Here is a 12,366-nt window from a genome sequence, read left to right as displayed (position 1 = left end):
AGTGCAGGTGACCTTTGACCCTGTGGATATAATGTTATCCAGACACCATGTTGCTGCAGTGCTTCCTGAGTTAAAATTATCAGGGCCACAAGCCCTTTGTTCTTTGACATATGTTACTGTGCAGTGCTGTCTGCGTTTAATCACCTGCCCGAGACAAATTTTCCCTAAAGGAAACAATAAAAACGAATTGATTATGTCCAATCAGTTCATCCTTGAGTCCAAGTGGATGCTTGTGCCTCCTTAAAAAAGAGAAAAATATTCTTAAGGCATTCCTGAGTTATAACATCGATGATTAGAGACGCACAACCTGGAAACATCAAACCTGTGACCATGTCTGTCACGGGCACAGAGCCATAATGAAAGCAGCAGGAACCTGATGCGATGGAAGGAAACATTATTCAAAGCACGATGTCCAACAAGGCAGAAAAAAGGAAGCCATGTGGAAAAGATGAAATATCCACAATTATGATAAGCGGCCAGTTTCAGTCCAAGATGTCAGCCTCTGTCTAACCTCGCTGCCTGTTACTCCGCGGTGTTTGTTAGCTCCAGCATCGTGCCCTGGAGGTCGTGGCTGAAAGGCATCACGAGGTCGTCAAAGTCCACCTCGAGGGATGGGTGCTTATTCCTTCTCTCTATCTTTGACATCAGCTGGCTGGTGGTGGGCGGCTTCCCCCAAACCTGAGACAAAAACAGTGAGTCACAGTGAGAAGTGGAATTACACAGTCACTTCTTCAGGAACGTTTGTGCACTGATGGGCTTAATGCAGGGTTGGTTTGTGCACGTTGTGACTGCTGCAATTAGCCGGCAGCAGAAGACACATTAAGCCGTCTTCTTGTAAACAGTGGAGAGGCTCACCGTCTTTGGCACAAAGGTGATGTCCACGATTTTGGTTTTCCCAGTCGTGATGCTGGTGTTCTGCAGGACGACACTATTTGAATCCTTCTGGGGTGGAGTCTTCTCTGCTGCTGCAGACGATGTCTCTGCTTGCACAGCGACTTTTGCAGCAGCAACCTGTAGTGAATACCAAGACTTTCAAAGCTTCTGCAGCCTCTGCATACTCGCTGTGTTCAATACAAAGTGTCAGATTCAGGCTGGTTAAAGGCAGTTAGAGATGTCCAAATGCACAAGATTAGGTCGCTAACAATAAACGGTTATGTTTGAGGATGAAAGCTCAACGGTTTTCAGTAACGGTGCAGAGGCAGGATAAAGAGTAATCCAAAGATTTAGCTGTTACACCGAGGAAACAGAAGTACTCTGTTAAAGCACCACACTGATAAAACCTGGTGAAGGAATCTGTCTCAAGAATGGAGCTAAAGAGGAGCATCAGTAACAAAACTTATTTTGTATATAAATGTGCTACAAAAAAGTATTTGCCCCGTTCCTGATTTCTTAGTTTTTTGCATATATGTCACACTTACATGGCTCGCATGTTTCAGATGAGAAACAAAGTCACTGACATTCGTCTTGAGAAGGTTACAAAGCCACTTCTAAGGCTTTGGGACTCCAGCGAACCGCGATGAGAACCACTGTACACAAACGGAGAACCTTCCCAGGAGTGGGCGGCGTACCAAAATGACTCCTAAAACACATCAACGACTCATCCAGGAGGTCACAAAAGAACCCCGAACAACAAAGAACTGCAGGCCTCATTTGTGTGTGTTAAGGTCAGAGTTCATGATTCAACAATAACAAGGAGACAAAAATGAGAGAGTTCGAGGAGAAAACCACTGCTGACCAAAGAGAACAGAAAGGCTCATGTTTACCAAAAAACATTGTGATGAAGCTGTTGAGATAATACTCTGTGGACTGACGAGGCAAAGGTCTCGTCTGAGTCCTGTTACGGCTTTTCATAAAAAGAACATCAAACAACTGTCAAACCTGCTGAATTCAGCTCTACCAGAAAATCCTGAAGAAGCATATCTGGCCATCAGTTCGTGCACTGCAGCTTAAGTGCACTTGGCTTCTGCAGCAGGACAATGATGTGACACACACCAGCATGTCCACCTTGTTGGAGTGGTGAAGTTGGACTTCACCACTCCAACAAGGTGAAGTTGGTAATTCATGTTCAAAAACCCTCCAATGTGGCTGAATTAAAACAATTCTACAAAGAAGACTGGGCCAAATGTTGCTCCACAGTGAAGGATCCACAGTGAAGGATCCACAGTGAAGGATCCACTGCTCGTTATCACTGACTGCAGTTGTTGTTGTCACGGTTGACACTAGGAGGCAATGACTTTTCCACACAGCTCCACGCAGGGCTGGATCATTTTGTTCCCTAATAAATGAATACTTGTATTTACTCAGGTTATCGTTGTCTAATATTAACGTTTGTTTGATGATCTGAAAACATGTTATTGTGACAAATAAGAAATCAGGAAAGGGGCAAATAATTATTCACAGAACTGTGAACTTTACTAGATATGACTTCCTGCCAGATGTTTGCATCATTGCAACCTGCTGCTGATGTGATCCTGCCTCTGGATGGTACCAAGTTAGACTGAACTGAAGGTCCTGTGAAGCTGCAGATGTAGATCATCTAGGCCTGGTTTAAGCAGTTTGCATCGATTCGAGTGTTTCTTTTTGTCGGCCATCGTCGTCAGGTGTTCAGCCTATCTGCTTCCACCGATCGCTGTGTCAGTGTGTCATCGCAATAATGAATGTTTATCACTGGCATTGTCAAAGCATACGCAGGACAGGAAAAACTGTCTGCAGGCTGCAGGATGTGAAACTTGAGCTTTGCCAACTGCATGTCAAAAAAGGCTATCAGCTGATTGGCCAGGACTGTGGCTAAGCTTGATATTGCCAAAACGCTGTTTTTGTAAAACCCTGTTTACATGTGAGGCGCGGTCATGGGAAGAATTTGCTGCTACACCAATCCTTCTGCACAAAGGCCCATTATTAACTTAATCACCGATCACACGGGTGTTGATGTTCTTATCAGGATATTCTGGCGTTCACCACAGACGCTGCAGAGCTCTGTACTGTTTGTGTAAGCTTGTTATCAGATAATCATTGGCTCTGCTGGTATCAAACTGCCTTTCCCATCCCCTAGCTGCTCTGTGTGTGTGTCCTATATTTCTTAGTGTAATTATTCTTTCATTGACAAATATTAATTTTTTTGTTCACATTTAACTAATTGTTAAAGACAAACAGGCTGTTATAGTAAACAAGAACAACATGCAGTCGGGTACTGAGAGTGGTGTAATTCCCACAGAAGCCCCCACATCTTCCCACGGCTGTGGTTAGAGGGTAGGACGACCACAGGGCTTCTTCTGAATCACTCACACAGTGCTGAAGGTGCATGCATTATTTACAGAGAGTTTGTGAATTCCAGTAGGCCTGATGAGGATTATTGCCCTTTATTGTAGAAAACAGTGAAACGCTTGGCAGTTCATACCGCCTCCGACCGAGCTCAGAGAAAAAACGCTCAGTGATTCGTCGGCTCGCTGCGTGACAGATATTTTCATTGTCCCCAGAACTGCGACTGAATTATAAATACTCCTGATTATTTATGAACGCCTCACAAACACCTGCTGCTTTCAGGGTCTTAATGACAACATCAATACATCTGAACCGATCGTGACCTGGTTAGAGGGAATACAAATCTAAACACCAGCACGGTGTAGCTGTAACCAAACACATGTGGTGTCATTTGCGTACGAGTGCCCAACTTTAAGTAATCGGGTCCCTTTACAGGCTCGGGTTTCCCTGGTGCTGCGAGGGAGAAGAGAGCAAAACCAGTGTGTGTCATTTTACATGATTTAGAGGTCATGATGGGGATCAGGAGACAGAGCGGGTTGTCTCTGTGGCCCAGACGCTGATCCCAGAGCTGCCCCTGGTGCATACATCAGCGTGGGAGTGTGAACGAGCACTGAGGCACAGGAAAACGCGCTTGTATGGTGAAAATGCTGTGAATGCTCAAACAGAGGAGAAAAGCACTATATAAGAACCAAGACTTGCTATATTCTTATATTACAGAGTGAACATTAGATACAGTATAGACAAAACAAAGATAACAGGGAAAGTCTGAAGGCAAACGATTTTAATGTGTTTTCAAAGGTCTCCTTTAAGTCGTAGATTATTTGTGTACCTTGGCTTTAGTCGCTTTAGGCTTTTTAGCTTCGGCCCCCTTTCCTTTTGCTTTGTCCTTTGGTTTAGGCAGAGAATCCATCTTTTGTTTGACCAAGTCGATTATTACAGGGTTTGCAAAATCTCTGGCAACATCAAGGCAGCTTTGCTCTGTACAGAAATAAAATCCAGCAGCAGCAGTTAAACGAGACATGGTGATTCTAAACTGGCCATAGATGTGAAAGTGCTACGATGTAGGGTTGTAGTCAATGAGCCTATAAAGACAGGATATAAATGCTGGTACATTATACATCGCCACAAAGGAGACCTCTAGAATAAATGTTGATGGGGAGTTCAATAAAAAAAGAGAAGTTAAAGAGTAATTATACAAAATCATGTATTTCCATTTTGGCATTATAAGAAAAAGGTACAAAGACTTTGAACTACGTCACACCTCTCTTGTTCTCTGCAAGCACACTGGCACCCGCCTCGATGAGGAAATCCACACAGGAGACTCGAGACGTCTCAATGGCCCTCATGAGGGGCGTGGCTCCGCCCAGGGCCGGGGCATCGATGTTAGCTCCGGCATTCACCAGAAGTTCAACGAGTTCCCGCTGCCGGCGTACGCTGCATGGTGGAGGGGGGTCCAGAAGAACTGGTCACACACATTCACATCAGCCCTGTCACAAACGGTGATGTCACAGTTTAAGGCATATATTTGTATTTAGGCCCATTCTTTGGCTCGGATCAGCAGCCATCTCTCAAACATCATCTCAAAACTCATCATCCAAAGATCATGTCTCAATTTGCTTCTGTGTGTGTGCTTTGTGACACAAAGCTAAAGAAACGGGTAAAAAAATATTGAAAATATTAATTTGGCTTTTATTGTAAAGCCACAGAAAAAACAAATGGCACTGAAATCAGAACATGAACTTTCTCACCCCTTGCTGAGGAGGTACTGAGCCATCTCATAGCTGCCAGTGGAGCACGCGACCATCAGCGGCGTCTTGTAAAACTCATCCTGAACATCCACCGGCACCCCTTCACTGAAGGCGTGGTCCAGAGACTCCAGATCATTGGTTCTCACGCAGCAGTTCACGTTGATGTAGACCGGCGGTGGCTTGTGTATGTACCATCCTGAGTCGTTCATCACCGGATGCACCGGCGGGTGAGCCGGGTCGAATCGGAGGACGTCCGAGTAGTTAAAGTATGAGCTGATCATGAAGTTGGGTGGGCCTCCGTCTGCTCGTCGGGGCTTCAGCTCCGGTGGGAGGGTGCAAATGGGCATGGGGAGAACAAACGGACCCTTCTTCTTCTTCTTGCCCCCTTTTTTTCCCTTTCCACCCTTTTTATTCTTAGGCATATACGAGGAGAGGCGGAACGGTTTCTTGATGTACTTGACTCCTCTGATGAAGTCACTGATGTTGACGTCTCCTCCATGGGCTGAGATGACTGCTTGGATCTGGTCTGGTTCAACTGGAGCTTGTAGCTCCTCTAATACAGAAATAAACCTCTCTGCAGTAACTGTGTCTGATTTGTCGCCAAAGGCTTTCCACAGTTCAGCTTCATACTCTTGAGACCAGTCGTGGAGAGTCAGTGCCCAGAGCTCTGACATCTGCTCAGTGCCGCTGGGATCGCTGCCTTTTCCCTGCTTCCTCTCCGCCCTCCGGAGCTCCTTGGCTACTGCGTTGTGACCGGAATCTTTGGCAATCTGATGCGGCAGCAAACCTTCCCGGTTCTTCAGTTTAGGGTTACAACCTGACCACAGAGCAGAGTTTATATAAACACACGGTAGAATGGCCTAACTCAGGACTGTGGTTGCAGCTGTTCGCTGGATCTACAAGTATCATACCAGAGATATGCAAACATAGAGGGGAGAACACTGATCCTCCAATCTGTTATAAAAATACTGCGGAGAAGAATTTGAAATTCAGTTCTGGATTTTACCCAGAACCCAGTCTATGCAGTGAAGAGACGTCAACATGGGACAAATCTACTGTCTGACATCCTGATAACAGCGAATTACAGCCTAGAAGTCATAAATGCATGAACGTGGGATGTTTCCAATATAAGAGAGGGTTTAATATGCGCGTTGAAGGACAGAAATGTCTCCAAATCATCTTAAGAAACATGAATGATGGGACAGATTTGTCCCCAGCTGGGCAGCAAACAGCCCAAAAAGACCTCTGATCACACAGGAAGCTGACAACGTGCACACTAAAACCAATACACAATGACAGGTGTGGTGAGCAGCAGTCGTGCACAAGCTGGTAATTATAGACAATACTTACACGTGTGAACATGAAAAAAGCAGGGGGACTGTGTTATTATGTTAATCTCTGAAACGACTGTCAGGGGAGTGCGTTTGATCATAAAACGATAGTTTGATCCATATTTATAGCAGCTGGGAAATCCCCATGTTTCCGCTGTGATCAAATGAGACGCGCTCGTATATCGCCTCACTACAATGAAACCAGAACAGAATCAAAACTGTGCTCGACTCTTCCCGGTGTCCACACACGTGTAAATGAAATGACATTTCAACATTTTGGCAGTAACGTGGAGCTGGCCGTGGAGCGTGCTCCTTTACGTTCCCATGTATACGAACACTACCGTTCTTCTAGAAATGGAGGGTAACACATTGAAACCATCGTCTAACTAAAAGGGTACTGTAGAGCAGTTTTTGGAACAAACTGAAACCCTCATATTCCAAATAGAGTCCTGTTCCCTCTTTTAAACTTTAATTGAAGATATTCAGTTTAACCATCAGCATTCTTCTCACTTTAACAGGCCACGCATATGAATCATTACACAGTTTGGGTATACAATACTTACGTAGCAATACCTCAAAAATACCGTGATCAACAATAATGTGACAGCCTCATAAACACGCACTTACAGAGGCAACGCCTACAGAAGGTAAGGCAGGTGCTGAGAAGACAGCAATAAGATCTGAGCCAACACAGACGTACGGCCATCATCATGGCCACATGGGTACGTAGCCCAGCACCTTTGGGCTCTACGAGCAACGACAAAACAAAAAGAGAGAGGGAGGGGATCAGAGCGACAAGCCAGAATGAAACAAGAAGCAACCATGAGTACATGGCCCCCACCCCCACCCCACCCACAAGATGAGCCGCTACAACAGTGCCTTACGTAGCTGAGGAGCTAACAGGAGGAGGAAAAACAGGAGAAACAGGAGGACAAAGCCCCTGCATGGGCTAGACAGAGGAGGTGGCTGACATCAATAAATCCTACCAGAGGTTAGAAAAGCTCGGCCTAAAGGACTCCACAGAGTCATGGCGGAACAGACAGACAGCTGCTGATGACCAACCACACAGAGCTGTGACCGATAAAGAGCACAACGCTGCAGATGTGGCAATCCCAGCTTACTGTAATATTGGGAAGAAGTCTGATGGGTGGAAAGAACAGCTGGAGATGGAAAAGGTCCAAAGTGGTCCCAGTGGCTAGAACAGCGAGTCCAGCAGATTCCAAGCATCAGAGGTCTCAGTCTGAGGAATGACCGAGACGCTCGAGCAAAGCACACGTCATGGTTTTTATATTATATATATTATATTACCTCGCTCAACAGTAAATATTACGATGAGCCCTTTTTACTTAACACCAGTATTCACTTTGTTTCCCTGTTTGTCAAAGACCAACACACACACACTTCACAGACCCCCGCGCTGTGACCAGTTTTCTCCTGATGTACATTTTGAGTAATAGCTGCTGTGTTTTCCTCCTGCGTTTCAGCGTTAGCCTACAAGTGACACGATATCAGAGTGCTCCTTTTAAGGCATCAGCAGGAGTGACAGGCCTCATCACAGAAAAAGACTTTAAAGAGTACAGTACCTCTCTGTGCCAGGAACTTGCAGCAGTTTGCATTGCCCGAGGCAGCAGCGTAGTGTAAGGCTGTGCAGTCCTTAAGGCTCATCGCACTCATGTCTGCTGAGTATGCAGACAGCACCTGAAGCACCTGAACACAGCCCAGAGGAACACGTTAGAGCCTAAATCTGAAGTGCTGCTTACACTAACAGTGGGTCGCTGTCATTTTAATTCAGCTTTCAGTGCAAAGTAGAATAAGTCCTAATAGATACAGCTTAACTTTGCATGTTATTGGCATTTCAAAAGATGTCAGCTATTATATCTGAGCAGCTACTACACCTCAAAAAAGCCCCCCATGGCAGCATAGTGGACGGCTGTGAGCCGCTTTCTGTCAAAGGCGCTGGGGTCTCCGCCCATCCTGATTATAGCTCTAACAAGCGGCAGGGAACCTGCTTTGACGGCCTCCATCAACGCTGTGACTCCAGTTTTCTGAACAGAGGGGAAGAGAGGAGAGGAAAGGCTTCAGCTCCAACAGACTGTCTTCAAAACGCAGTTCTCACAGTCCCTGTTGTTTACCTGGTGTGCTGCATTGGGGTCTGCCCCAGCATTCAGCATAATGAGGCACAGGGGGGTGCACTCCTGGGCCTTTTCACACATCAGCTGAAAGACATGCATCCCCTGCACTGACACGCTGTTGGCATCGGCACCGCACTTAAGCAACACCTGCAGGCAGCGGCAGTGGCGTTTGGTGGGGTAGATGCAGTAGAACAGCACATCTGAGTCACAGCGTGGGTGCAAAAGTTTAGGAAAAGGTCATGAGACAGAAGAAGCAAGTAAGGGTCAACAATAAATCTGTACATCAGTGTAATCAGACTACTTTGAGGCAGCGATGGCTTGATAGCTAAGCACTTAAGACCTAAATGCTGTTTCAAATATTAATGTGGACCCCTCCGTCTAATTCAGTGTTTGCAGCTATCAGCGAGCTAACTCTGCCAAGTCAAATCGAGCCATCTTCATTTCTACTGCAAAATTAAAAGCGAGGAAGTGATGGACACATTTCCCTTTCGGGAAACTTTGCTCTGACAGATAGCTTCCACGCTTCTAGCACCGAGCACAGCTGCTAACTGCTGGTGGATTAAACTGCTGTAAAAGGAGGGAGGGCAGGATGCTGTGTTTTACTTTCCCCACTCTGATTATTCCCACAGGACTCCATATTCCTGACACGATGGATAACACAAACAGGTGTGTGTGACTACTGAAGCTCAGCCTGCTGTGAGCACTGAGGCCAGGCTGAACAAAACCCCAGGGAGAGCTGGGTCATATCAAGTTGCTCAGCGTGTTTCACAGGAGACGATCATTAGGACTTGATCTGTAATTAGACGTGTCCATGTGGCATGACACACAAACAAAACCCTCATATGGCTCTTCACACATGCGTACATACATCATACAGTATGTAAATTATGCACACGTCAGGAAGTATTCAATCACTCAGCCTTGATCTACCTCTCAAAGGAGAGCCAGTTAGAGTAATTGCTACCACAGACACACTGTAATGGGGTCATTATCACGATTACTTCAACGAGCCCCTTCAGAAGACCTTTGTGCGCTCTGATTGGAGTTGTCTGGGATACCAACTCCTCATCAATATCTAAAGAGACAAACTCTGCATTTTCATGAGCGGAAAGACGATGCAAGCGATTCAGCTGACCTAACTTGAGATGGAAACGCCCCCATTTGAGAAACTGAGACTCAAATGAGAATACATACATTTAAAGCAAACCATCTGCATACACTTGGCACACAATGAATGAGCTTCATTTGTGCAGGAACTTTTAAACAAATATGACATATCGCAAACAAAAAAGCTCTGAAATTCAACTCTCATGTGTTCCTGTGATAATATCAGCCTTGATCATTCTGCAGCTGTTAAATGCTACAAAATGTTTTTGTTTCAAAACTTTATTTAACCAGGAAGCAAAAAGCTGCAGCTTTAGAGTCTCTTTGTTTAAAATGATCCTGGGCTAAACCTGCATCCACACAGGAAGCGATTAGCTTCCCAAACCTTACTTTATAGGTAACAGTCGGCTGTTAATGGACAGACTCCCATTACCTAAGTAACTTCTAATGTATTTACTTCCCTGTTAGCTGTCAGCCACCAGTATCCTGTGCTCTCAGTGCCAGCTGAAGTTGAGAAAGACTCATTTTGAGAGGTGCCTACTTCTTTCTCGTTGCCATAGTTTTTTCACCCATAGTCACTTTACGTCGCCAGATGTGACTGAATTTCTCTCGAGTTGCCATGTCGTTGAAAATCACCCACTGTATGGATAAAGCTAAGGGAGACAAAGATAGGCATCAATGTCCCTCTAAAAGTGAGCATCACCATTGGGCTGAGCCCTTGAAATGCCTCTGGGTTCTTATTGTGAAAACTTTTTTGAATTCAATTCATTTTTGTGGTCACCAACACACTGAGGCAACCTTTGTAGGGTATGTCCTGCCTCCTGCTTTGTGACAGCGTGACAGCTGCAATTCTGAACTAGACATCTGAAGAAAACCCTGCTGTTTACCACCATATACACACTACATGAACAAAAGTGGGCCGCCTACACCTGTACCATCGGCCATAGAAACTCATGCCACGAAGCTCCCGGCACACAGCTTTAGTGTGTTTGAAATCCCGTAACTGTTCCTACACAGAGATTATAAATAGTAATGCCTTTAGTTTTGAACTCACTTTTGCCCTCTACATCCAGGAGCCTCAGGTTGGCTTTGCTGTGGGCCAAAAGAGACACAATGGGATCGTTGCCCAGCTCAGCAGCTAACATAATCGGAGCGCGGCCCCTTTTGTCCTGCACGTTAGGATCTGCTCCCTTGGAGAGGAGGAAGGTGACGAGCTCTGTGAGGAGAAAAAGAGAGAGCAGAAACAATCAGGAGACAGATCATATTTGGGGTTGTGGTAAATTCTCAGACCAACTGGGCTTGATGCAGATTATGTTTAAAAGTAATTGGAAATACATGTTTATACCCCATGTCATCTTTCCCCAGTGTTACTGCAGGCAGTGATTAAGATGTTTAACAAACTTAATAACATCCATTCCTTTTTCCATTGCGCTGCCGTTTTCAAGAACTCTACATGCTGCCACAAATCTCTGTGGACATATTTTCTTTGGCAAGAAATGCAGCATGCAAACAAGGGGTTTTGAAAGACACAAAGACTAAATTCACTAGCTGGGCCCACATCCTCATTTTAGGTTTGACAGCGTTTTAGTAGGTAAAAGTGAATGCTTGACATGAATTGAGCTGCAGTTTGGGGAAGGCCTCGAAGGGGACTGGCAATGGCTCCCGGGCCGGGCAGATCCCCATGTACTAAATAGAAATGAAGAAATTAAAGAATTGAGAACAAGGAGGGACGGTGGGCACGTAAACGAGAATGAACAGTTTGCAGAACTGGGGGAACCTATATAGATGACAACCGGAAGGAGCGTGTTTGGAGGCGTGGTCCTGCTCCTGAAATTCCGATACATAATCTCCAATGAAATAACCTGTACTGTAAATACCCACAGTATTTGAGATGAACACACATAGCACTCGTCCAACCAAATGTGTCTGATTGTTGCAAAGGAATGAGTCTGCCACAGTCAACCCACAGGCATAGATTACCTAGATTGTTGGCTGAAACTGCCACGTGGAGCACCCCCACGCCGTCCTTCGGCTCTGTGAGACTGATGAGGTCTTCCACCCCGAGCTGCACCATCTTCTCTATCTGTGCCTTATCCACTTTATGGACTAGCTGAAGCAGGCGGTAGATCTGCAGGGTCTGCAGGCGGCCCTCTGCCACTCTGCTGCTCATTGTGGACTCACTGAATGCTGGTATGAAATAGGAGCTTTGTAATATGCACGCAAATATTTGGTTCTAACATGTTTTAATTGAATTACAATTTTTAGGTGCTTTCTTTTTCCTCTGAAAAACTGCAGTTTAAATAAGCTACTTGTTCATGTTACCCATGTGAATGGCGACTTTCATACAAAGTGGCCCAGTGCTTTTTCTGGTCTTTTTAAGACAAACATCACCACAGTACATGAAAAATAAAGTCATAAGTGTTGTTAAAAATCTGTCAGTACAGACGCCCTAAAGTGAGAGGCTCTGTCAGCTCATCACGCACCTTCTGCACGCAGACACGCACGGGTTACACGGGCTCTCCTTGTTTGACAGAAAGCGTGAACACTTGCTGCTGTGGTCCACAAACCCAGGAGCTTGGTCAGCGACGAGGGTCCCGTCTGTACCTGCTTTTCCTCCCAGGCTTTAACTTCTCCTTGAAACACCGCTTTTCACTTTTCTGTGCGGGCCGTTAGAAGGAAACAAAGTCGGCTCCATGGCAACGGAACGCGCGAAAATCCCGGGCAGGACCTCGCGCCCTCGGCAGCGTCTGATGCTGCTTTCAGGGTCTCTCGATAAGCTCGGCAATACTG

At 45.6% G+C, this 12,366-nt stretch overlaps 1 protein-coding gene across 1 annotated transcript; it reads right to left on the bottom strand.

The window, feature by feature from the left end:
• Positions 1-416: 416 nt before the first annotated feature.
• Positions 417-11,746, bottom strand: LOC134623696 (ankyrin repeat and EF-hand domain-containing protein 1-like). Its single transcript, XM_063468722.1, is given in 11 exon segments — positions 417-678; positions 856-1,011; positions 4,091-4,239; positions 4,523-4,681; positions 4,684-4,748; positions 5,010-5,826; positions 7,924-8,047; positions 8,236-8,385; positions 8,473-8,672; positions 10,631-10,792; positions 11,557-11,746. Coding segments are annotated over 11 exon segments (2,328 nt in total). The 3' UTR covers positions 417-522.
• Positions 11,747-12,366: the final 620 nt, after the last annotated feature.

The sequence above is a fragment of the Pelmatolapia mariae genome, unplaced genomic scaffold, assembly GCF_036321145.2.
Source record: "Pelmatolapia mariae isolate MD_Pm_ZW unplaced genomic scaffold, Pm_UMD_F_2 NODE_ptg000836l+_length_23749_cov_1, whole genome shotgun sequence".
NCBI lineage: Eukaryota > Metazoa > Chordata > Actinopteri > Cichliformes > Cichlidae > Pelmatolapia > Pelmatolapia mariae.
Note: the sequence above shows the minus strand (reverse complement) of the source record. Positions and strands in the feature narration are given on the sequence as shown.